The sequence below is a fragment of the Exophiala dermatitidis genome (assembly GCF_000230625.1).
Source record: "Exophiala dermatitidis NIH/UT8656 unplaced genomic scaffold supercont1.5, whole genome shotgun sequence".
Taxonomy (NCBI): Eukaryota; Fungi; Ascomycota; class Eurotiomycetes; order Chaetothyriales; family Herpotrichiellaceae; genus Exophiala; species Exophiala dermatitidis.
In genome coordinates this window covers 2660620-2684703 of record NW_008751650.1, presented here as the reverse complement: position 1 = coordinate 2684703, position 24084 = coordinate 2660620, and the positions used below count along the sequence as shown (strand labels likewise).

The following is a 24084-nucleotide window of genomic DNA, read 5'->3' as shown; positions in this document are numbered from 1 at the left end:
CAAGCCATGCACTGCCCATTCGCCATAGCAACACTGTCAAAAATAGAGATAAAGGAAAACCTATCACTTCTTGACCCCGAAGAAATATCGCTTTTCATGTCTTTCCCTTGTGCTGGCACGCTTTATGCCGTCAGAATCGCAATGGGGTGCAATCATTCCGCCGTATCGAGCTCATCGTGTGCCGGGGGTGGGGAATCCAGGGCTGATTCGGGTGTCAGCATCAGTTACCATACGATGTCGGCGTCGGTATCCATGTCCATCGTACCTTTTCTGTCATCACCATTGGCGGGTGCGTCGCGGTCGTCGTCACGTCGATCCCGGTCATCCTTCATATCGCGGTCACGGTCACGGTCCCGGTCGGCGGGACTGCGAGAGCGGCGGCGGTCGTCGTAATCACGGTCACGCTCCCGTTCCCGATCACGGTCGCGGTCACGGCGATCATCCTTGCGAGGAGAGTAGTCGCGGCGGCGAGGAGAGGGCGAACGATAACTTCGTCGAGGAGGAGAGCGATCTCGACGGTCACGGCCACCACGACCAGCCTCGTAGCGCCAGGTAGCGGATGGAGGAGTACGAGCCCACTGAATTTGCATGTTAGCGAAGATATTGGTTGTTATACGGTGATTGAGCGTACCTCGATCTTCAGAACGTCATCTCTTCCGATACGCTTGTTATGCATCTCGTGGTAGGCATCATCAGCATCGCGACGGCTCTCATACTCGACGAAGGCAAAGCTGTAGTTGGATTGTCAGTTCAAAGCCAGCCACGCACAAACAAGGCGACGACTTACAGTCGGCTGGAGGCCGTTCGAGGCGCTGGGATGTCGCATCTCACGAGTCGACCATAATGCTCGAATTCGTAGGCAAGGTCACGAGCACGAGTACCATGACCAAAACCAGTCACATAGAGCGTGGTTCCAGAGCGAGACATGCTGACAAGGGGTCAGATTGCAGGCTGCAAAAGAGCTTGGATGGTATGGCAGTGAGTTGGTCCTTCAAGCAGAAGCTTCAGACAGGATCTGAGTACAGCCAAGGCCACGAATGACGATGGAACCTGAGACTGGTTGAATGGAAGCCGATGGATAATAGAAGAGGACGAAGTGTGAGGTGGGAAAAAGAAGCCGTTCTTCAAGTCGTAAACTGCGCCTTGTGCTACTAGCAGCAGACAAATCCTAATAGTGGTTAGGCAGCAAACAATCAGGCAGTAATAATGGGGAAACTGCTCTAGGCTAGGAGCAGTTAGAGGCTTGGCAAAACTCTTCACAGCGCGGTGTCTCAGGTCGACCAGTCATTGCTCGTGTGATGAGTGGCAGTGAAGCGCAGTTCCAGATGAAAAATACCGGGTCACGACGTGCAACAAGGGAATCTCAAACCTGCACAACGCCTGTACCTACATATCACTTGAACTTTTACACGCCTGACCCGAAGAATCGACCTGACTGTCCTACTAGTATTCACTGCAGCACCTCCAGTTTCTTGATTCACAGATTCCCTTCTTTACCGCGCCATCCACTCGTCCGGTTTGATCATTACAACTCCAGCCCTTTCCCCAGATTTACCTTGGTTGCCCGACGTTTTCGCAGCCATATCTGTGTGAGCATACGTCTCAACACATCCTACATTAGCGACAGTCGGAGTGAGTATCAAGTCATCAAACCGACACAGTATGGTTCCTCGTAAAGGGCGATCGTAAGATTTTCCATGGACACCACAGGCCCTCTCAGTCGCAACAAAGCAAATATAGTGACGCCATCATACTCACCCTTCGTCGCTCCAACACTGTCGATACCTTCCACGCAGAGTCAACAAAGCAGATCGGCGCAAAAAGCGCGTCGGCAGGATGCGTCTTGGAGAAAAGGATACGGCGACCGTCAACGGTAGCATCGGCCAGGGGTCAACCTCACTTGGGGACTTGACCACCATACCGCAGGTGAGTGTGTCTGCAGAGGAGGACTAATAGAGTCTGTCTGACCGTTATAGAATCCGGCAGCCATGGCCACCAAAGATCTTCTTACACAGACTCAAGAATTCGTCTCTACGCCTTTCACAGCCGCGTTCATCGCTGGGGGCATCGCAGGCGCTGTCTCCCGAACTGTTGTATCGCCATTAGAACGGTTGAAGATTCTCTATCAGGTACAAGATGCAGGCCGCAATGAATATAAGATGTCCATTGCCAAGGCACTGCGGAAGATGTACAGAGATGAAGGCTGGAGAGGGTTCATGAGGGGAAATGGCACAAATTGCATACGCATTGTCCCATATTCCGCTGTCCAATTCGGAAGCTACAGCATTTACAAACGCTTCGCAGAGACCTCCCCTGGGGCCGATCTCGATCCTTTCCGCCGGTTGATATGTGGAGGCTTAGCCGGCATAACCTCTGTCACCTTCACCTACCCGCTTGACATCGTGCGGACACGATTATCAATCCAATCAGCCTCCTTTGCTGCACTTGGGAAGCACGAGGGAAAACTGCCGGGCATGTGGCAGACGATGGTCAGTATGTACAAGAATGAAGGGGGAATCCTTGGTTTGTACCGAGGCATCATACCAACAGTGGCTGGTGTTGCACCCTATGTCGGCCTTAACTTCATGGTCTACGAATCAATCAGGAGTTACTTCACAGAGCCTGGGGAGAAGAATCCTGCATGGTATCGCAAACTCGCCGCTGGAGCCATTTCCGGGGCTGTTGCGCAGACTTTCACCTATCCATTCGACGTGCTTCGCCGACGATTCCAGATCAACTCCATGTCAGGAATGGGTTATCAGTACAAGTCACTCTGGGATGCAATCAGGAGGATCATTGCTCAAGAGGGCGTTGCAGGCCTTTACAAAGGCATCATGCCGAATCTCCTGAAAGTGGCTCCCAGCATGGCTAGTAGTTGGTTGAGCTTTGAGATTGCTAGGGACTTTTTGGTTGGACTTGCGCCAGAAAAGGAAGAACCGATATGAAGAGCGGCTCAGCTTCTGACAGACAAACAACGTTCCGGAGTATGTTGATGAGGTTTCTCTCTGCGGCCACGATTTACTCCGAGCACGTAAGGTGAAGAAGGGGTTCTGAGGTGAACTTGGATGGAGCAACACCGGCTGATAAGCACCTGCAGGCATCATAGTGGTGCCACGGCGCCTCTAGAAGAAACCGCACGTCAAGTGCAACAGGGCTACTGTGTAACCCTGCATAAAGAAAAGACGACCACCCATGGGTTAGAAGGGACTGGGGAGGGTTAGAACGGCGGATCAAGCCATTGGAGAAGTAGAAAAAGAGGTTATGATTCTCATGCGAGACAAATTGAACCAATGCTTCAATCTCTGCGCCCTGCTGCCAATTTGACGGCATCACAAGCGGTCCGGCAGGCAGTCTGCGACCAAGTACAGGTATATGTACTACTACTACAGTACCTGATTAAGCGGAACCGGGTGGAGTGCATGATAAAACCCAGGCAAGGCTGCTGTCAAATGTGGTTGTCACGTGATTGGGAACGGGTCCACCAAAAGGGGCTTAGCTTGTAACAAATCTTGGCGAGCGCACGACTTCGTGCCTTTTCCGTTCTAAATTTCAGCTGCGCTGTGCCGTTGACGACGTTCAAGACAACATCAATCAGCCACCACCAGTCGACAACAGCGATCATGGGTATGGAAGCCTACGATTTGTATCCTCTATAGCACCACGACTGACTGTTCCGGGATAGGTATCGACCTCGATCGCCATCACGTCAAGGCTAGCCACCGCAAGGCGCCCAAGAGCGACAATGTCTACCTCAAGCTCTTGGTGAAGCTGTACCGCTTCCTTGCCCGTACGTTCTGACCAACACCCGAGCACTTGTTGTATTTTGTCTCCTACCGGTTTTGCGAGACAGACAAAAGAAAAGAAAAGCGGAAGAAAAGATTGGAGCGAGACTGACAAGTTGTATCTGGAACAGGTCGAACCGATGCCAACTTCAACAAGGTGGTGCTGAAGCGTCTCTTCATGTCCAGAATCAACCGCCCTCCCATGTCCATCTCCCGCATTGTCAGCAAGGTCTCGACCCCATCGGCGCAAAAGGCATACAAGGACAAGACCATTGCCGTGGTTGGCACCGTGACCGACGACAACCGCCTGTTGACCGTCCCCGAGTTGCACATTGCTGCTCTCCGATTCACCGCGACTGCCCGTGCTCGCATTGAGAAGGCCGGCGGCGAGTGCCTCACTTTCGACCAATTGGCCCTGAGACACCCAACCGGCAGCAACGTCGTGTTGCTCCGAGGACCCAAGAACGCCCGTGAAGCCGTCAAGCACTTCGGTTTCGGACCCCACAAGCACAAGAAGCCCTATGTCGAGAGCAAGGGTCGCAAATTCGAGCGCGCCAGAGGCCGAAGACGGTCCAAGGGTTTCAAGGTCTAAGCTTGTTATGGTTATGCTGCTGGCGGTGGCCTGTCTTGCTTCGCGCCTCTTGTCCTTTTGAGGAGATGAGGGCAGATGGTTAGTTGCAAGTAGACAACAGTATGGTTTACTCCCTCGTGGTGGGCAGCGACTGGCGCAGAATGTCGAGTGGAAAATGACATGGTTATGCCGGCGAGAAGACCTCCAATTTTTCAAAAGGACGTCTAAAAAATTGTGAACTCGTCGGCTGCAAATATTTCCCTCGGAAGGGCTGGGCGTGCAAGGCCATGCTTGTCCCAAAGGCTTGCATGGATACGAATCAATCGAGTTATTTGAGACGAAGGCCAAAATTGAAATTCCATGTTTGAACCAAATGGGTGATTTGTTTCTGCACTGCAGTCTGACATATTGCACCTTTCGTGACTCGCTTTCACAATCTTCCCCCGAATGCTCGCTATGTACAGCTGACACATGAAATTTCCACCCGAGATCCCGATTAAATACTGCTCTTCTTTTTTTCCTTTCCTGGTGTTCCGCCCAGTGCAATGCGATGGTATATACATCATAGGCCCATCTCTGCCATATATACAACACTTTCTTGATGGGATCCCTTGCCTTGCGCCATCACCCAGCATGACGGGCTCCACCATCACGGCCAAGGAAACTGTGCCAAATAAGAATGCTTCAGGAACCCGAGCCTCCTCATTTCCATGTCGGAGTTTGGGCTATTTTATTCTCTCATTCTTTTGGCAAGGCGGAAGTCATCACCGACCCAAACCCACTGCAGGCGTCAATTTCCCATCCAGCATCCCTGCTCTCCGCAAACCACATACCAGACAATATGAAGCGTGCGTTTCATGGTCGAAAGCCGAGCCGAAAAAGAAGGGAAAACAACAGATCAAGGACTAATCAATCCTCTCATGCTTAAACCTCCTCTTCCCCTTCCCTTCCCCATAATCACCCGCCACCTGACCATGTCCTCTCAACTTATACTTGTAAATCGTCAACCCCTCCAGGCCGACGGGACCCCTCGAATGGATCTTATTCGTACTAATCCCCACCTCGGTGCCAAAACCGTAGCGCATGCCATCAGCGAACCTCGTCGAGGCATTCCAATAGACACCTGCAGAATCGACGGCGGACATGAACTTTTCCGCGGCCGCCTCCGAGGCAGTCACGATACAATCGGTGTGTTTGGAGCCGTGGGTGTTGATATGTGCGATTGCCAGATCGAGACTCTGGTCCTCATCATCAGTCGCTGCCTCCCCATCATGGCCATTAGTCGTAGTCGTAGCTTTGACCACCGTCGTCGCCGGCACAGTCTTGACAGCCAACACCAAATCCAAAAACTCAGTATTATAATCCTCCTCCGTTGCCTCTTGCAACAAAACCTTTCCCACCGAAGATCGAGCAGACAAAACATCCTCCAACGCAGCCTTACTCTTCTCATCACACCGCAACGAAACCCCCTTCGCCAACAACGCCTCCGCCACATCCGGCAACACGGTCCTCAAGACATTTTCATGCACCAGCAATGTTTCCACCGCATTACAAGCAGCAGGATAATCGCACTTGGCATCAACCACCACTTTCACAGCCAGATCCTTCACCTTCTCAGCATCACTGTGCAAATAGATACTGCACAATCCATCCGCATGGCCCAGGACAGGAATCTTAGTATGTTCTTTGACATAGCGCACCAATTCATTACCACCCCTTGGAATCACGAGATCAATGTATCGATCCAGACCTAGCAACTCATCAATCACGTCTCTCGTCTTGACGAGCTGAATCGCCGCGTTGGGGACTTGAGTTTTGTTCAATGCGTCCCCGATGATCTTGGCAATCGTCTCAAAGGATGCGGAGCTTTCTTTGCCGCCCTTGAGAATGGCCGCGTTGCCCGATTTGATTGCCAAAGCGGCAATGTTGGCAATCACTTCGGGACGTGCTTCGAAGATGATCAATAACACTCCGATCGGACATGATACACGTTCCAGGATCAGTCCGTCGTCTAGTAAAGTGCGCAGGTCGACTTTGCCGATCGGGTCGTCGAGATCGCGCACGTTGAGGATTCCAGCGATCATGTCGGCGAATTTGCCGGGGCGGGATAGGTCGAGTCGTTTCAAGACGCTAGAGCTCAAATGGCCGGATTGAGATGCCTCAGTGGCCCGAGCCATGTCTTCTGCGTTGGCGGCTAGGATGGTTTCTCTGTTTGCTAACAGGGCGTCGTGGAGGGTTGTCAGGGCTGAGTTCCGTGCTGAAACAGGGAGGACGGCCAGTGTGCGTGCGGCGATGGAGGCCGCTCGCGCCGCCGACTCGGGTGTCGATTCTGTCAGCGACATCTTGAGGACTTTCCTGGGAAATGGTCTTGACAATCTGGCAAGAGTGCTTCTCTGATCAGGCCTCGCCTTGGATTGAAGAGTGACACTCCAACAAGCCTGCTGGCTTAATTTTGTCTTTCCGGGTGTAAGGGTGAAGTCGACGGGGTTCGATATATGACTCGAATAGTGAGTGGCTGGATGAATTTTTTGGTTCCTGCAACTCAAAGCCTTGCGGCCACGGTTGTTCTTGACTGGGAACGGGTATTACGGAACTCCCTATCAGCCGGCAAAAAGAATTACCTGGACAAGGAAGGGACCAGTTCAAGTTGTGGTTTTCGAAATCTGCTTGTTGAAGGGCGTCAGATCCGTTCCAGCAGACTTGACGATTGAGCACAGTGTGGGGAGAAACCAGGGCGCATTACATAAGCCACGCTTATAGTTCCAACCAGTGCCCACAGAAATTTCTCCGGACATTTGGCTGTCAACCACTTTTCTGTATCACAGCTACAGCCTGCTTCTATGTAAGAGGGTAACGACGCTATGCCTCTGCCCGGCTATACGCCGTGTCACTCGTCTAGTTTCCAACGTTTGCAGTCTACTACTAATACCCGGAATCAACAGGGGCAACCTTTTATGCCTCATGGACAGCACGTCCCCTTTTCTAGCGGCGTCCCCTCCATCCTCTTCGTGTTCTAGTTCGGATCTCCAGGATAAACGTGTCCAAGCGGGCGTCGACAAGCGCGATGTTCTCAGGGGACAAAACTCTAGTGGATACATAGCGAAATGGTGATGGTGAAGGATGCTATTCCTCAGCCTCCGGGTTCAGCGCACTTGCTTTTCGTCTATTTTTCGTCTCTCATCAGCTCATGTCTCTCTCTAGTAGTGCTATAAAGTTCGCAGCCTTTGTACCGCGGGGTATCTGGCCAGAGTCCAGGTCTTGCCTCGCTAAAGATATCGCTAAGAATACCTCGCCTTGACTTAGGTCCACTTACTTCTTGATCAGCAAACTCTTCCCGCTCATCTCCTCCGGCTGGTCCAAGCCCATCGCCGCGAGCACCGTTGGCGCCACGTCTCCAAGAACACCGTCCGTCTTCTTCAAGCTCCATCCTTCAGGGGCGTTCGCCATGACAAAAGGAACCTTGTTGGTTGTGTGGGAGGTTTTGGGAGTGCCCTCTTCATTCAGCATCTCTTCGGCGTTGCCATGGTCCGCAGTCACGAACAGAATGTAACCTTCCTTCTTACAGGTTTCGTACACGCTACCAATGGCTGCATCCGTGGCGGTGCAGGCTTTAATGGCGGCTTCGTAGACTCCAGTGTGGCCCACCATGTCGGGAGGAGCAAAGTTGTTCATCAGGAATTCGTACTTGTGGTCGGAGATCCGTTCGCTAAGCTTGTCCGCCACTTTTTGTGCACTCATCGGAGGATCCAGGTCGTATGTTGCCACTTTCGGGCTGGGGATCATCTCTCGATCCTCTCCCTCGTACTGCTTCTCAACGCCACCATTGAAGAAGAATGTGACGTGGGCATATTTCTCCGTCTCGGCAACGTGGCACTGCTTGACTCCCTTCTTGCTAAGCCACTCGGCGAGCACATTACCCATATGCTGTGGAGGGAACGCGACAGGGAATTTGTAATCGGTCTTGTACTGGGTCATGGTGGTGATCTGGATATCCTTTGGGTAAGGGAATTCCGGCTTCGGGGATCGGTCGTAGTCACCCAGCAGCTGAGTGACTTCTCGGACGCGGTCGGAGCGATAGTTGAAGAAGAACAAGGTGTCTCCATCCTTGACTCTTCGCTCATCTCCACCAACAATGATAGGTTTGAGGAATTCGTCGTTCTCGCCTTTCTCGTACCGAGACTTGATCGTGGCGACTGGATCGGTGGATTCCTCTCCTTCACCGAGGACGACGCCCTTCATGCCGACTTCCACACGATCCCATCTCTTGTCTCGATCCATGATGTAGTAGCGCCCGACAACCGTGGCCAACTCTCCGGTTCCTAGCTCCTTCAACTTGTCCAACAGTTGCTGCATGTAGCCAGCCGCACTCTTGGGGTCGGTATCTCTACCGTCGCCGAAGAAGTGGATGAAAACCTTGGGCACTTTCATTTCTTTGGCGACCTCGAGGAGGGCGAAGAGGTGGTTGATGTGGCTGTGGACTCCACCATCGCTGATCAGACCAAGGAGATGAAGTCTACCATTGCCGTCAATGGCTCTCTGGAAGGATTTCACAACATTGGGGACCTTGTTCATTTCGCCATTCTTGATCGTCTGGTCAATGCGGACCACATCTTGCCATACCACTCTGCCAGCCCCGATGTTCAAGTGGCCGACCTCGGAGTTGCCCATGAGGCCGTCAGGCAAGCCCACTGCCAGACCGGAAGCTTCGAGTTCAGTATAGCCTTGAGCCGTCTCTGAGCCCTCCTTTCTGAACCCGTCCATGAATGGGGTATTCGCCGCAGCAATGGCATCGCCTTCGGGCGGGGACGTTGCGGAAGGAATGCCCCAACCGTCAATGACGACTATCAGCGCGAGTTAGCTGGAATGTCGGGGTGATCATAAAATGTACATGGGATGTCTTACTCAGGACCGCCTTATGCTCGACTTTGGCCATCTTGAACTATCCTTGCAGGACTGTTATGGGGTGACGAGGACGGACAAAGAGAATCCGGAAGTGCAGAACAGTAGATAACGTGTATGGTTTACCGAGTATGATACAACCGTGTTCCTGGGACCAATACCTGTGTTTACCTAGGTAATGCTGGTTGGGTGATAGAGTCGATCAACAAAAAATGTCGTGTTGTCGGATGGAGGGGTGCAGCTGGTTCCTTTTCAAAGCTACAAAACAATACTGTAGTAGTATTATATTTGGCGGGGCAGCAAAATCTACGTCAATAATGTTGCCGAACCAAAGTGCGCTTCGGTCGACCGTAATACACAGTATTTCCCTGCCTCAGATACCATCTGAATAGTACTACGACAACTCTTCCGGATCTTCTTCGTCCTACGCCTGTGGCCACCGCCTGCTTCTTCCTAATTGTTTTCGTCGTGGTCAGAAGGAACTCGAAGAGCTTTATGGAGTCTCGGTCACCAACATTCTCCTCCTCGCTTTGCTCGTAGCAGGTGATTTTGCTTTGCGAGCTGTCAGGCCGGAGACGACAGGCCGAAGACCAGTGGCCGGTAGCAACATCTCCAAGGAAAACATTGACTTGCCCGCCATGTCACTGCACGCTTCAATGCTACGGACAATATTCGCCCAATAATAAATATCATCTGTTTTTCTGGCAGCTCTGGACCATTCACGAAGCTCGGAGGGTGTTTATGGTGTGGAAATTAATGTCATAGTAGCTAACGGTTGACCGGAGCTGCCAGTGTGCCCTCGAAGATGCTTTGCGTGGCCAAACCACCTCATCAGGTACAGGCATTTCCCGGACCCCAAATGCGACTTTGGCTCATCTACTCCATTACCTACAATGTTGTAGATGCACTCCAAACTTGAGAGATAAGAGACGACACTGTCCCTGGCTAAGGTATCAAAAACACATTCAGCTACTAGTAAGTGGCGATCGACACCGACATCGCCGTTTGCTGTCCCTCGTATGGATCACGCACACGGCCTGGACTCCTCAACCGGAAACTTCTCCCGGCTATCCCTGTAACACGATGGAAACCCCGCCGTGCCAGTATCTCTGCCACGTCTACGAAAGGTATTCCCGCTTGCCTGCTTGTTATGGACCAGTATTGCCAGTTTCTACCTCTCTTCTTCTGGGCCTCTCAGCAATCGGTGAAAGGGTCTAACATGGCCACTACTTCTCTCCATCATCATCTGCAAACCGTGCGGGCTGATCATTGAATACTGCTGCCGAGAACCAGATGAGTAAAGACACTTGATTTGATCTGATACTCTAGAAGACACCGAGACCGGGGCAAAAGACGTCGAGATCGGAGAATGTCTTCGACTTCCGGAAAATCTGCAACGGCTGGCAGTTCCCCGCTTAAACGACGTCGGCATCAGAAAGAACAAGATATGTCTGGCAAATCTTCCTACGACAATGTTTCCGACGTGAAATTGCGCACCTCCCACGCCTGCGACCGGTGCCGGATAATGCGCACCAAATGTTCGGGAGGCGAACGGTGTTCAAAATGCATCAAAGACGGTGCCACCTGTGTCTATGGGGATCGCAAGCGAGAACGGAACAAAAAGTACGCCCAATGATGTGCCTCGATTGATTCTCGCCATACTCACCTCTGGATTTAGGGATCTTGCCGAGGCCTTCGACCACATCCATGCATTGAAGGTAGAGCAGAAGAAGTTGGTCGCTGCCCTTCGATCGGTGACCGGAACTCCCGACTTTCGCCCCGAGCAGCATAGCGATGTCCTGGATCTCTTGACTAAGGTAACGATCACCGGCATTTTGTGGGATGGGCTTTTTCTAAGTCATTGTCCAGTACACGTCACACGATCAGTCGGAAAGCGGCCAAGATACGAGCTCGCAATCGCGCAGCACAGACGGTTCATCCAGGCATGCAGAGAACGGGGCACAGTCTCGTGCGCGCGTTTCCGGAAAAGATGCTGAACAGTCCGGCGAGCATGAGGCGGGCTCCAGCGCAGGGTCTACGGGTGAGAAAGGAGAACTGGCACAGGTCATCGACCTTGATGGTGGCTGCGGAGCTACAGGGTTTATTGGCAAGATGTCCGAGATTGCGTGGATTCGGCGGGCTTTCGAGATGGTTCGCCCAGAAGACGAAGGTCATTCAAGTTTCAATGTTGACAGGTCTGGATCTGGTCCGCCTTCCAAGAAAATGCGAGACTGCAGCTATTTTATCGACGACACCGATGTTCTGGCCGTGGACGAAGACAACGTCAATCCATACCAGTGGCCATCTGGGGACGCTGCCCTCATTCTGACTGAAGCGCACTTCCATGCAATGCAAGGTACCTTCCAATTCGTTCAGCGGGAGGACTTTCTGCAGAAGCTAGCCACCTTCCGGCGGCCGTCGTCGTCGCTACCATCATGGGGGGAGCGGCGATGGTTGGCGGTCGCCAACCTTGTGTGGGCCATAGGGTCCCGATGGTTGCAGGCCACCAAACTGGACCAGTCCATCGAGATCGAAAGCCACCTCGTGTACTATGCCAGGGCACGAGCCCTAGGCATCGACCACCGAATACTAATTGATCACCCGGACATTGAACGGGTTCAGGGCATCGGACTGACTGCGTTCTATCTGTTGGTGAACGGATCAGTAACGAGGTACGTGCATCCTGACCCCAGCATTGTTGCTTTATCATTTCTGACCTCAATTCAGGGCTTGGAACAGCTTAGGCCATGCCATCCGACATGCAACCGCTCTTGGCCTGCACTTGAGGGTTTCAGATCCCGATCTTAGCGAAGCTGACAGAGAATGCCGGGCCCGTACCTGGTATTCTTTGTATGCTCTGGAGATCTTGTTGTCCGAGATTACAGGAAGGCCCAAGGCAGTCTCATGTGCACATGTGACCATCGCCATCGAGGTGCTCAAAGCCTCTCAGGAAGAAGAGCTCGAGTCCTTTTATGGACCCGAGGTCACGGCATTCTTCAGACATTCAAAGAACACGTGGCTCGACTTCATCAGATACGGGCAGCGGAACGTCTCACAAGGCATGACAGGAGGAGCTGTGCCATGGAGAAGTCTTGCTTCGGTGGGCCAAGCCGTCTCGTCTTCACACCTTCCTCAACGGCTTTATCTATGTCGGCTGAGCGACAAGATTGGCGTTGAGATGTATAGCGAGACGTCGGACGATACCTGGTCAGGAAAACAGCGCAAAATCGGCAGGTTGCAGACCGAATTGAGGGACTGGGCAGACAACTTGCCGGAAGAGCTACGGATGCAGAGCGATGTCTCTGTCAACAAGGATCCGCGGGTCAAGATCGAGTTGTCCATGTACTATCACAGCCTTCAGATGATCCTGCATCGAGCGTGTCTGTGTGAGGTGGTGATTGACAATGAATCAACCCGATCCCAGGAGTTTAACCGGAGTTCTGCACGGGCATGTGTTCATGCCGCCATGTCGATGGTGGCCATGTTACCGGACTATCCTAGCGCTCACGAGGCATTTCAGTTACTCCCGTGGTGGGCTCTCCTTCATTACCTGGCACAGGCAACCGCCGTACTGTTGTTGGAAATGTCTCTGAATGCAACGCACTTCAAGGACGATGTGAACGAGCTGACCAACCACCTGCGCAAAGCCATGGCGTACGTGTGGTGCATGGCAGAAGGCTCTCTTTCTGCGTACCGGGCATGGAGGATTTTACGGCGATTGCTGTCGGACGTTCAGGACAAATACCCTGCTTTCAATATGGTGGATATTCCCTTGGATGCACCGCGGCCATCTACATGGTCGAAAGAACATGAGTCAGCTCTCGGAGAGGCAGTAGGGTGATCGAGCAATGAATCATCGGTTGTATTGCCTGGGCAGAGCGAGCGACAAGGCCCATTGTAATGTGGCAGCAGCACGCAGTAGGATGGCTTATATTACTAGCGATATTGAATGATTGTAATTGAGAGCAGCATGATCTGAACAAATGCCTAATTGGTAAACGGAATACCTAGACAGCGCATTCCTTGGTGCTGAACTTTGTGAAGATTCCCGCGTGGTCCACCAATTTATCGCGTATAAAACAGTTTCGCCGCAACGGCTTTTATTTGACCAACTGGGATTAAATCACCAACCACATCACGACTCACTTCCAATTCTACGAATCACCTCGACTCCGGCCGCTCAAGTGTTCTTCTCCCTCCTCATCCTCATTCTCGACTCGTATTGCAAATTCTACTACGACATTGCTACGTCTGCCCCATGCGCCTGTCTCCTGCCGTGCGCTCTGCTGCTCTGTCGCCTCTCCGAGTCTGCCCTCGCTGGGGCAGATGACAACGACTGTCGCCTGTCCTATCGCCGACTCTTCATAACCTACTCTTCCTACGCAGACCATCCTCGGCGTCTGTTTCGCTCATCATAATGAAATCCTCGCATACCATCAACAGCCTGAAGCGCTGGTCATCCAAGAGCAAGGAACTGCCGGCCCCATCCACCATCAAGGCGATCCATGTGTACGATTTCGACAACACGCTCTTCAGCAGTCCGCTTCCGAACCCTCAAATATGGACGCCACCCACGATCGGGATGCTTCAAGCCTATGAAACGCTCGCCTATGGAGGATGGTGGCATGATTCCAGCATACTGGCCGCGACGGGCGAGGGCATCGAGAAAGAAGAACCCCGGGCCTGGGAGGGATGGTGGAACGAGACGATAGTGCAACTGGTGGAATTGAGCATCCAAGCCAAGGATGTGCTTACGGTCCTCCTGACAGGACGAGGGGAGACCAATTTCGCCGAGCTGATCAACCGGATAGTGAATGCGAAAAAGCTCGACTTCGACCTGGTCGTTCTCAAGCCCGAGGTTGGCCCATCTGGACAACACTTCGAGACGACGATTGCATTCAAGCAGGAATTCCTCAAAGAGATGGTCTTTACCTACAAACACGCAGAAGAGATTCGGATTTACGAGGACCGCCCCAAACACGTCAAGGGGTTCCGCGAATACTTTGAGAAACTGAACAAATCCTTACTATCTCATCCCGCCGACCAGCCACCACCTCCACGAAAACCCATCACCACCGAAGTCATCCATGTGTGCGAACTTAGGTCTTCTCTCAACGCGGAAACCGAAATTGAGGTTGTGCAACGGGCCATCAACCGCCACAATCATGCCATTTCCACGGGCGGACTGAATCCGACCAAGAGTGTAAGGAAACAACTGAAGATAGTCGAACAGTTTTCGTATTTTGGCTACTTGATCAACCAGACCGACTCTGCCCGCCTCATCAGCTTATGCAATGCCACTCCCAACCTCATCGACTCCGGTGAAGTTCGACTGCTTGCCTCCAGCATCCTCATCACTCCGTATTACCCTCGCAGAGACATCCTTAAGAAGGTTGGAGGGCGCGGAAAGAAAGTGACTTGGCAAGTCACTGGCATTGCCAAATTCGAAGATCGCATCTGGGCCGCACGAGTGGCGCCCGTGACAGATACTCAGATATATACTCAAGATCCCACGCCGTTGGTGGTTCTGGCCATTCGAAAGGGGTCAAGGCAAGTCGATGCCGCACGCATCCAAAATTGGCAACCTGTCGCGCCCGAGAAGGCCTTTATGTTCGAAACTACCGTGGGCGACAAGGTCATGCTGAAGATCGAGGATGCCGATTACGAGTTCCAGCACAAGAACAACAACAGCAGTCAAATCCAGTACCATAATTATGCCTCGAATGCGGCGCGAAACTCGAGAAATAACCAAAACCACGACGCTAACGACGGCAGCGGTGGTGGTGCTGGCCACAACAAACGTAAATATGTCCAAGAGGACGCCGCCGCGGATCATCGCAACAAAGAGAACTCGAACTCTGCTCGGGACGATGGTCGGGGTCAGGGTCAGAACCAAGGTGGTGGTGGTGGTGGCCACAGGGGCAAGTTTGCACAGCGGAATTACGTTAGCAAAAGCCAGTTTAACAATCGGAATAATACGCATAACAACAATGCGTCTGCCGGAGGTCGAAATAATAACAACAACAGCAATAACAACCAGCAGCAACAGCAACAGCAACAGCAGCAACAGCAACAGCAACAGCAGCAACATCACGGTCAATCCGCCAATTCTCGACAACGTGGTGGCGGAGGCAGCACTCGAGGAGGAGGAGGAGGAGGGCGTCATGGCGGAGCAGGATCAGGGCCCCCGGGAGGATACAAGAGTCTGGATGACTACGGACCGGGAAATTACGACGGAACGACTGAGTCCAAGACCGGCGCTGGGGGTGAAATGGTGATGAACTACTAGAGGAGTGAACGATGATTCTCGGCGTCGGTTCAGATTTCCCTGTGACTGTTGAAATTGTAAGAGTTTTTTCCTCTTCAATGAAAAATGATAAAGGAATCCCTGGTATGCAGAATAGGGGAATGAAGAGCATTTCACTCGGTGGAGAAAGAAGTCAGAGTCAGGAAGGTGAACGGGACATTCTGGTCGTTTAGTACTAGTGGTATTATCCATGATTATGTCTACTAGTATGTCTATTTCGATGTCCATCTCGATATCTGTATTCTGCTCAGGTATTGATTTTATGTTCTGTGGTTTTTGAGGATTATCGATTCCATTTTCGTTTCATCTCTTCTTGTTCCTTTTGATTTCTCTTCGTTTCTTTTCGTTCCTTGTTATGTTCTTTCCAGTTAACTTCGGGAATCCAATCCTATTTACCTATACCCCAGGTATCCATCTGTGTGTTTATGGCTGGTGTCCTCGAGAACAGATCCAAGAGTGAGATCCAAGTTGGTCGGTATAGTATCTATTCCTCTCATCCCTTAGGACAGGGTATCAGTATCATTTCGATTTCAATATCCATCACCAGGCCGCCACTCTCGACCACAATCCTCCGCACGAGTCTTTGGATCCCATCCCCTCCGCAGCGCCTGTTCACGCATATCATCCAACATTTCCCCAAGATGTTTACTATCCCTCGATAGTCTCTTGGAATCTTCGGCAGCATTAGCATTTGTACTCGTCGACGACCCAGCCAATTTCTCATCAACCAGTTCCTTCTGTTTCCTGAGATCCAACCATTTTTGCAACCCTTTATCGCCGCCCTCGAAACAAATACCATACCCATCACAATAACATTTATGTACAGACGGACAAAACTCAAATTTGCCCGTAAAGATATACTGCCACGAATACTCCATGATTCTCCCCGACGTGGTATCATTTAGTTCTGTCTTCAACAACCAGTCCCGGTACCGAATGTAATCTGCCAATGGACGTTGACGGATTCTTTGGCCCGAGACGGCGAACTGGGCACAACAGGGCTGCGAAATGCCCGTCTTCGGAACGGGGACGTCGTCTCCAAAAAGGTCATGGAAGACGGATGACGTTAGGGCCGGTTCCTCAGGTTTATGGACTAAATCCCATAGACGCCGCGGTTGGTCGACGTGTAGCCAGTTTGGACAGCCGGGGTCGAGGTGGCAGCGTGTGTTGAAGTAGCCTTGTCGGATGACGTGGGCGTCAGAGAGAAGTTTGATGGTGGTGGCGGCGTCGATGTCTAACAGGACGTTGTTGTGCCATGCGCGGCGGTGTGGGTGGAGGAACAATACCACGTCCGGGAGGGAGGTGTAGTGGTCGATTATGTAGGTTAGGTAGACCATGGCTTCGTGGCCTTTGTTTGCTGGGAGGCGGGATGATGGGTCGGAGGATTCTGGATCATCGTTGTTGATTGTGGTGTTGTCGGTTCCCACCGCATCCGAATCGACAGTGTAGATCTGTGTTGGTAGGCCAGGTAGTTCTCGAGAGACCCAGCTCACGTCTTCGCTGTGTAGTCGGCCCATGACCAGTACGCGCGTGTAGTTCTCCCCGGCTGGTTTGGCCACTCCGGCGGAGAAATGTGTTGGGTCGTATAGCAGTTGCGCATCTTGCGCATCTTGATCGCTGAGGAGATGGTACTCCTTGGGTACAAGTTTGATATCTTGCAGCCTGCGGATCAAGTAGATCAACACCAGGAATCCAATGATGGCCGAAGAGATGATGTATCTCTTGCGGGCCAAGATCATAATATCTGGTAACGAAAGGGACAAAAGACCAGATGGTAATAATAACAATAGCAATAACAATGGTGAATAGCCCCCGCAGGGACTGTGCAATTAATCAAGAGGATAGGTATGGTATGTAGTGATATAGAGGTTAGTTGACATCCACTCTCGAACCCCTTGATCTCAACATTGTATACTTGGTGTTGACTGGCTCATCCGCCGATTGATTGAGACTTTTGGGGCTCCTTGATGCAGGGGCTTGGAATGGCTAGAAACCCGCCGAGCGAGTGGATTGAGGTTCAAGGATTAGGTCCAAAAGACGTGTATATGTGCGTATATAACGAGATTGCGACCTTTGGGAACATAAAACCAACGAATACAATAAAGAATAGCAAGACGCGAAATGATGAGAACGTCTGATGAAAGGACACAAGGGGGAGTGACGGGTGGCCTGAATGAATGTTGACGATGGAGTTGAATGGCACGCACATACCAACTGCCTATGATACCGTCCTTGTTCGACTGGCGTATATAGGATGCCTGGGGCCCACGCTTGATGTACTCACCAGTTTCATTTGGACGAATGGAACGGGCAGCCCACTGGCTGCAGCTCAGCTCGGCCCCTTGGATAACACATGATGACTTTCTCAGGCTGTTCGTCTTTCTCCTCTTGAGTATGTGATGTCCTGGACTCTGAGCAAAACTTGAAGCTCCTTCGGTAACGTAGTGTTTATTGCAGCCGCTTAGTAGTAGGCGAAGTGCAAAGCGAGGACGTTGAAACATGTTTGTTACAACGAGAATTCACAGCTCTTGTGTCAGGCATTACTTTCGTGTGTAACATTGCTATATGCTATTGTACATCTTGTTTATTCTTGCCCTCTTTATACACAGATGTATAGTATATCATTGTACATTGGCGCCCGTTGCGAGTGTCTATACCAATCGCCAAATGTGCAAAGTGAGCGGAGATGCGCCGTCGCTGATGCTGAGCCTTTGTACATAACAAACACCATGTCCGTCTATTCCAAAGATTTCTTGTATCCTGTTCCTGTTTTATCTCTCGGGTATCGCCCTCCTATCGTAGACCACATACCAATGTCTGTTGGTACACGTACCATCGATCGATTAATCACACCTTCCATCCTTCCATCCATCCTTCCACCTCTGTTTCCACAATGTACAGTCAAACTCAGGTTTCCCCAACTTGACATTAACCGCGTTGTGCGCCTGACACATCCACGTGCCTAGTTCATCTTGACCTTTGACTTTCGGCTCGTTGCCCGGCTGGGCCATCCATCTGCGGAAATCGTCGGCACACACCCAACACGGATATAGTTTTGAAAAAGTAGACAGGAACTGCTGCATGATCGACTGTGTCTCGGGCGGCGCGGAATCAGGGTATGTCGCGGCAATACTGTGCAGAAGAGTCCATGTAGACCGACCGAGTTCTTCGACGTCTGGAGGGCAATCGGAGCGAGGAGGGGGAGCCGGTGCGCTCTTGGGCTTTTTGCCCGCCGACTTCATCATGGCCACCCATGCCGCCGACGAGGTGCAGGTGCGGCAGCTAAACCAAGAACACAGTCAAAACTATGAAAGATTGCACGTCTGAGAGAGTTGAAAACCTACGGTTTTCCATCTGGTCCTAACACCACGCCCGGGGGATGAGGCTTGGTTGTCGCTGTCGCTGTCGCCGTCCCATCTTGAGAACTAGTATGGGAATTGTCGGAGGATGTGGAAGTGGACGTCTGTCCAGTAACCATAGAATCGGGAAACATGTATGCCAAACACCTTCGTCCGAGTCTCCAACACCCGACAGTCTTTCTGTTACAGGAGGACCAGCTCTTGGTAAACAAGTGTCGACAATGCAGTGCTATGAATCGAATACTAGTACTGCCTGTATCCGACTCTCATGCCGCAGCGCAGCCGAAAAGAAAGTCCGGTAAAGTCCGATGCAAGTTCGGCTAAGCTTCTGTATCTAGCAACCACGTGAGTACCATGTAGTCTGCTTATGTAAGTGTTTGCGGGGAGACCCGTCGAGTTTCAACTGCGACTCGAAGTTGACCGTCACGCCAGAAATCCAATTGCGACGGACGCGTCCATCAACCCAAAAGTACACAACAAAAGCATTCGGCCGTGTTGCCAATCAAGTTCCCGCCGGATTGCGGTATTCAAGCATCCTACGTCGCGCAAAACACGCGTCCGCCACGACAAACCCCAAAATGTCCGACTCGGAGCTGTCTGAAGCATCGGCCACGCCCGTCCCGCCAGACCGCGAACTTGAAAAGAGTCTACGACGCGAAGTGGTGAAAGCGCAGAAAGAAGGCGTCGAGTTCTCCTACAATTACATCCGTGCCGCGTCGGAGAAGAGTCTAGGGTTGACGAGCGGCTTTTACAAGAATCATCCCGAATGGAAACAGCGGAGTAAACAAGTCGTAGATAGCCAGCTGGTAAATATTAGACATTCCAAACTCTTGTTTCTTCCAATTGACATCTAAGTAAGGAGGCCGACGAAGAAGAAGAAGAAGATGGGGATGCGCAGAGTCCGCCATCACCCCAACTGGCCAGACCAAAGGCGACGGCCAAGAAAGAGAAAGAACCAGCAGCGCGATCGAAAAAGCGCGCCCCCGTGCAGAAAGAGCCGGCTCCAAGGAAGAGACAGAAGAAAACGAGCGAAAAGGACGACGATGTTTCCGAAGACCTGTCTTCCCCTTTGAGCGAACCAGATTTGGAACCGGAGACAGCTACGAAGGATTTAAAGAAGCAGCAGCGAAAAGTTGCCGATAAACCACATGCACCCGCAAAGACCCAGCGCCCGTCCTCGTCGTCAACCAAAAAGGCAGCGGCGAAAAAGTCAAAATCCGACTCCGACGAAGAAAGCAAAGAAGCATCATCCAGCGACGATGATGCAACTCCCGCGACTGGCGCATCAGCCACGAATGATAAAGATGATGGTGATGATGCTGGCTCAGAAAGTGAGCTGTCAGTCCTATTGGACGAAGAACCGCAGCCGAAGAAAAAGAAAGGCAAACAAAAGGAATCGAGACCACAGACCCAAGGTAAATCTAGAAAAACGGCCGGCAACAAGACAGACACAGACGCGGACCCTGACCAAGCCGAGATCAAACGTCTTCAAGGTTGGCTGCTCAAATGCGGGATCCGCAAACTGTGGGGCAAAGAGCTCAAGCCGTACGAGACGCCCAAGGCCAAGATTAAGCACCTCAAAGAAATGCTGGCCGATGTTGGCATGACGGGCCGTTATTCCATTGAAAAGGCCAACCAGATCAGAGAGGCCCGAGAGCTTGCGGCTGACATCGAAGCCGTGCAAGAAGGCGCTGAGCGGTGGGGAGCCGAGGAGGGCGATGAAAAGCAGGACGGCGGTCGACCGGGTGCGCGGCGGCTTGTTAGAGGCGCTAAGAATTATGATTTTCTTAGTAGCGATGGCGAGGAGACTGATTGAGTGCTGACTGGGAGGGAAGGAATTTGACGGGTGTGGCTAGACAAAGCTCTGGCCGTGGTATGTCCGTCTTTAATGATCATAATTGATTTCGGTCGTATCCTGATGGGAGTAAATTCGGTACATGATTGATATTCGTGGTCGTCGCTCGAGACAATTTGGTATGTGAACCGACACATCAGGTCTCATTGCCGGGGCGCGATGCCTTTTGTATTCACCGCATCATTGAAACAGATTGCCTTAGCCACTGCCCGGAGTTGAGCTCAGCAGGACCACTGCTTTTCATTCCATGATGTATCATCTATCTGATCATCTTGATCGGACTCGAGCCACCACTGCCATTGGCACTCATCCTCTGAGCCACGAGACTGAAGACCGCAACGGATGAAATGAACAAGACGAGGTTGTAGAACTAGAAATGTCGTGACCATCAGCGATCAGTATCAACAAGGGGGAGGACAACCACATGAGAGTATCAAGAATACAAGAGAAGAAAGAGTTCCCTTGCACGGGATTCACTTTCCAACATACCGCATTACGAGAGTACTCGTTCTCCTCGGCCTCGGTACGCGCCTCGACGAAAAGCCGGCGAAGGTTTGGAAGAGCCATGACCGGGACGAACTGGCGGCAGTTGGTGGTCGTTCTGTTGCTCGGGCTGTTCTCAAGCTGTTGGCTTTACGGTTGCTGGCTTTGTCACACGATATGTGCCCTTTCTTTGACCCTGAACTCCTTTGTAATGAATCTCTTCGAACGGGATGAACAGCGTAGTTGTACGTTGTACCCCAGTATCCACCGCCAAAAGATGTGAGGCGTGCGGTTTCGGCGCGTTTCGCCCCGGCTGCCACTTCGGGAAGTGGAGTTAGGGCTACTACAATGGCCGGATTCGAAATTAACGTCCGTGGGGCTACTACTAGAAGTAGACTAGCAGTGCCTATTTTACAGCTTTTACAGCCTATCTCACGTATTTTACACTACTTGGGGCAAAGACAACCAATAGTCATCGGGCTAGGTGTGCCATTTATACCGTATTGTAATGTGGCTAGTGTTCAATTAGTCACTAGAAAGACCAATCAGACGTCTTCAAAACCCCCACCGACGTTAATTTCGAATCCGGCCGTTGTAGACCTTATATGTGCACCATCACAGAACAACCTTGGTTGTACTGTCCGTCAGGCCCCTGGATGTTGCCCTGAATGGCACTGCATGGGTACTACGCGCTACCAGGGCAGGGCAGGCAGCAACGTCTGCCAACTTGAACCAGGCGGGTAAGGTATATATACTATGACACATCGTCTTCGTCCCTCCAACTGGAAATCTCATTCTCCCCGCTGTTCTTCAGCGTGCACTTACTCGACCATTCAAGTTGCCCTTCCTCCATTGTCTTCGCATGCCCGTTGGTAGTTCTGCAGAGGAGGACTTGAAGCGTTCTCATCTAGTATGCCTCGACGCATTCGAAAATGGAAATCGAAATCGACTCGCCAAGTTGAATCGACTATGGCGGGTCCAAACTTCTTTCAGCGGCTTCCTCTCGAAGTGATTTCCGAGGTCGTGTCGTTTCTTGACCTTGAGAGCGCATCCAACCTCCGGCTAACGTCGCGCGAAGTGGCGGCCAACGTGGCATCTGCACCGGCGTTCCTAGCTTATTTCCACTGCAAAACGATCAGCCTTGTCACCGTCGTCCAACTGCGACAATTTGGTCCCATGACCCAGCCGGGACGGTGTGGCCGTGCTGTGCGCCATCTCACACTCATCAGCGGCAACTCGGCTCGGTGTGCAGAATGGGAAACAGAGGCCATCGAGCTCCTGCGAGTTGCCATGGAGAATATCATGTCTTCAGGAAAGCGAGGCGAGGGCAGCGGCAGCGGCAGCCCTCCGCAACCGCTTTTTGCCATCACCCTCACGAAACGCAAGCAGGAAAAGTCTCCCGAATCCAAAAATTGGGAGAACATCTGGAATGGTGCAGCACAGGCATTTCGCATCACAGCACAGGCATTCTACAGAAGCAAATTGCCTCTCGAGGCGCTGGATGTCTTTGGGCAGCCCCAATGGTGCAGTCTGGACTGTGGTGTCTTTGCCAGCACTACAAATAATCTTGTGACGACACCCTCCTCCATGCATCACTGGCAGCTAAAAAGGCTCTCGCTGTCCCTCTCTCACCATGTGACAGGAGACCGAGAAGACGAAAACAGAGAAGGTCTTGCCGCAGGCCGACAACACACCCAAACTTTCTGCGACTTCGTCGGTCTTGTTTGTTCGTCATTGGAAGATCTCGACTTGCGCTGGTACAAAGCGCACCGAGGAGACACGGACGCGCTCACCGATGCTCTACGAGAGGAACAGCTCCTTTTCGATCGGCTGGGCAGCAGACAGTTCGACTTTCCCCGTTTGAAGACATGCAGTCTGAGAGGTTTCTTCACCACTGGCGACTTTCTGTTTTCTTTCCTGAAACATTGTCCCGCCCTTGAGTCATTAATGTTGAAAGAGATACATTTGGGAGCAGGCTCGTTCCGCTCGATCTTTGACCATGCTGTGGATACCGTGAAGTATCTACATTTCGAAGACCTTTACGAGGATAACTGGAAGATGCTCTATTTCAATGCACCTGGCAAACCGAATTTCCCTGTCGGAGCCCCGAGGCACAGGCCGAATAATATCACTCGAGTCGGCGCCGCTGAGGTGCGCAGCAAGCCTGTCCGATATAGCTTCCGCACGGGGGATATTATAGGCTCGCCTGATTATCACAGGTGGATACGAAGACGGGCTGCCATGTATGGACCTCCGAGTCTCTGGAATTATCCGCTGTGGCGATAGGAGAAGTAGTAGTCGTAATAGTAATGATAGCAGTAGCATATACTAGTGTATGTATTAGTATATATCTCAGGCTAAAATTGCACGGTAGAGATCGCGATCAGATGTATGACTGCAACCTGCAACTGCAACGTGTGCGTGTGCGGGTGTGGGTGCACCTGATCAGTGAGTGAGAACAAGGCTGAATAAAATAAGGAGAACTGAACTTTAATGCCAACCCAGGACGACGGACTGGATCTTCATGTGGGGGTGTTACAGTATTGGGGGTTCCAGACACGGAAGTCTAGTTCTAATCCAGTTTACTAGTACCTGGTATACGTTGTACGATATAGTCTTTTTATTGCAGGATCTCCCTTACCACTGCAAGACTCGATTCTACACACAACTGACAAACTTGTCCATGGTCGCTTCTCCAAGATATATCTACATCATTCATTGACGAGTAATTGTCCATGTTCTATATCTTATCTGTTGTACAGTCTATCCACCGTACGTATATTTTATCTTACTCATCCATAGCATAGCCGTACTTACACAAACCCAGT

At 51.6% G+C, this 24084-nt stretch overlaps 12 protein-coding genes across 12 annotated transcripts; 6 read left to right on the top strand and 6 right to left on the bottom strand.

Moving 5' to 3' along the window:
* Window positions 1–152: 152 nt before the first annotated feature.
* On the bottom strand, window positions 153–927 carry HMPREF1120_06524 (uncharacterized protein; the record flags this gene model as incomplete). Its single annotated transcript, XM_009160727.1, has 4 exons — window positions 153–202; window positions 266–578; window positions 632–731; window positions 788–927. The coding sequence occupies 4 exons, from the start codon at window positions 925–927 to the stop codon at window positions 153–155; spliced, it is 603 nt and encodes a 200-aa protein (XP_009158975.1).
* Window positions 928–1836: 909 nt separating this feature from the next.
* On the top strand, window positions 1837–2945 carry HMPREF1120_06523 (solute carrier family 25; the record flags this gene model as incomplete). Its single annotated transcript, XM_009160726.1, has 2 exons — window positions 1837–1926; window positions 1977–2945. The coding sequence occupies 2 exons, from the start codon at window positions 1837–1839 to the stop codon at window positions 2943–2945; spliced, it is 1059 nt and encodes a 352-aa protein (XP_009158974.1).
* A 675-nt stretch (window positions 2946–3620) lies between these two features.
* Window positions 3621–4374, top strand: HMPREF1120_06522 (50S ribosomal protein L18e; the record flags this gene model as incomplete). Its single annotated transcript, XM_009160725.1, has 3 exons — window positions 3621–3624; window positions 3683–3787; window positions 3914–4374. The coding sequence occupies 3 exons, from the start codon at window positions 3621–3623 to the stop codon at window positions 4372–4374; spliced, it is 570 nt and encodes a 189-aa protein (XP_009158973.1).
* An 884-nt stretch (window positions 4375–5258) lies between these two features.
* On the bottom strand, window positions 5259–6695 carry HMPREF1120_06521 (glutamate-5-semialdehyde dehydrogenase; the record flags this gene model as incomplete). Its single annotated transcript, XM_009160724.1, has 1 exon — window positions 5259–6695. The coding sequence occupies one exon, from the start codon at window positions 6693–6695 to the stop codon at window positions 5259–5261; it is 1437 nt and encodes a 478-aa protein (XP_009158972.1).
* A 967-nt stretch (window positions 6696–7662) lies between these two features.
* On the bottom strand, window positions 7663–9286 carry HMPREF1120_06520 (2,3-bisphosphoglycerate-independent phosphoglycerate mutase; the record flags this gene model as incomplete). Its single annotated transcript, XM_009160723.1, has 2 exons — window positions 7663–9194; window positions 9256–9286. 2 exons carry the CDS (start codon window positions 9284–9286, stop codon window positions 7663–7665), a joined length of 1563 nt encoding a protein of 520 aa, XP_009158971.1.
* Window positions 9287–9622: 336 nt separating this feature from the next.
* Window positions 9623–13258, top strand: HMPREF1120_06519 (uncharacterized protein). The gene is made up of 4 exons (XM_009160722.1): window positions 9623–10875; window positions 10931–11069; window positions 11122–11924; window positions 11980–13258. Exons 1-4 carry the CDS (start codon window positions 10622–10624, stop codon window positions 13091–13093), a joined length of 2310 nt encoding a protein of 769 aa, XP_009158970.1. The 5' UTR covers window positions 9623–10621; the 3' UTR covers window positions 13094–13258.
* Window positions 13259–13310: 52 nt separating this feature from the next.
* HMPREF1120_06518 (uncharacterized protein) lies at window positions 13311–15848 on the top strand. Its single transcript, XM_009160721.1, has one exon. The coding sequence runs from the start codon at window positions 13670–13672 to the stop codon at window positions 15539–15541; it is 1872 nt and encodes a 623-aa protein (XP_009158969.1). The 5' UTR covers window positions 13311–13669; the 3' UTR covers window positions 15542–15848.
* Window positions 15849–16089: 241 nt separating this feature from the next.
* Window positions 16090–17298, bottom strand: HMPREF1120_06517 (uncharacterized protein; the record flags this gene model as incomplete). Its single annotated transcript, XM_009160720.1, has 1 exon — window positions 16090–17298. One exon carries the CDS (start codon window positions 17296–17298, stop codon window positions 16090–16092), a length of 1209 nt encoding a protein of 402 aa, XP_009158968.1.
* Window positions 17299–18402: 1104 nt separating this feature from the next.
* On the bottom strand, window positions 18403–18801 carry HMPREF1120_06516 (uncharacterized protein; the record flags this gene model as incomplete). The annotated part of the gene is made up of 1 exon (XM_009160719.1): window positions 18403–18801. The coding sequence occupies one exon, from the start codon at window positions 18799–18801 to the stop codon at window positions 18403–18405; it is 399 nt and encodes a 132-aa protein (XP_009158967.1).
* Window positions 18802–19339: 538 nt separating this feature from the next.
* Window positions 19340–21193, top strand: HMPREF1120_06515 (uncharacterized protein). Its single transcript, XM_009160718.1, has 2 exons — window positions 19340–19724; window positions 19778–21193. The coding sequence occupies exons 1-2, from the start codon at window positions 19497–19499 to the stop codon at window positions 20732–20734; spliced, it is 1185 nt and encodes a 394-aa protein (XP_009158966.1). The 5' UTR covers window positions 19340–19496; the 3' UTR covers window positions 20735–21193.
* On the bottom strand, window positions 21033–21340 carry HMPREF1120_06514 (uncharacterized protein; the record flags this gene model as incomplete). The annotated part of the gene is made up of 2 exons (XM_009160717.1): window positions 21033–21143; window positions 21263–21340. The coding sequence occupies 2 exons, from the start codon at window positions 21338–21340 to the stop codon at window positions 21033–21035; spliced, it is 189 nt and encodes a 62-aa protein (XP_009158965.1).
* A 542-nt stretch (window positions 21341–21882) lies between these two features.
* Window positions 21883–23731, top strand: HMPREF1120_06513 (uncharacterized protein). Its single transcript, XM_009160716.1, has one exon. It carries the CDS (start codon window positions 22169–22171, stop codon window positions 23540–23542), a length of 1374 nt encoding a protein of 457 aa, XP_009158964.1. The 5' UTR covers window positions 21883–22168; the 3' UTR covers window positions 23543–23731.
* The last annotated feature ends 353 nt before the right edge of the window (window positions 23732–24084 follow it).

Coding starts and splice junctions, on each gene's coding strand:
- HMPREF1120_06518 (XM_009160721.1), top strand. CDS start 13,670: ATGAAATCCTCGCATACCATCAACAGCCTGAAGCGCTGGTCATCCAAG.
- HMPREF1120_06519 (XM_009160722.1), top strand. CDS start 10,622: ATGTCTTCGACTTCCGGAAAATCTGCAACGGCTGGCAGTTCCCCGCTT. Junction 10,876..10,930: donor AAGCGAGAACGGAACAAAAA/GTACGCCCAATG, acceptor CTCTGGATTTAG/GGATCTTGCCGAGGCCTTCG. Junction 11,925..11,979: donor GTGAACGGATCAGTAACGAG/GTACGTGCATCC, acceptor ACCTCAATTCAG/GGCTTGGAACAGCTTAGGCC.
- HMPREF1120_06513 (XM_009160716.1), top strand. CDS start 22,169: ATGCCTCGACGCATTCGAAAATGGAAATCGAAATCGACTCGCCAAGTT.
- HMPREF1120_06515 (XM_009160718.1), top strand. CDS start 19,497: ATGTCCGACTCGGAGCTGTCTGAAGCATCGGCCACGCCCGTCCCGCCA. Junction 19,725..19,777: donor AAGTCGTAGATAGCCAGCTG/GTAAATATTAGA, acceptor CATCTAAGTAAG/GAGGCCGACGAAGAAGAAGA.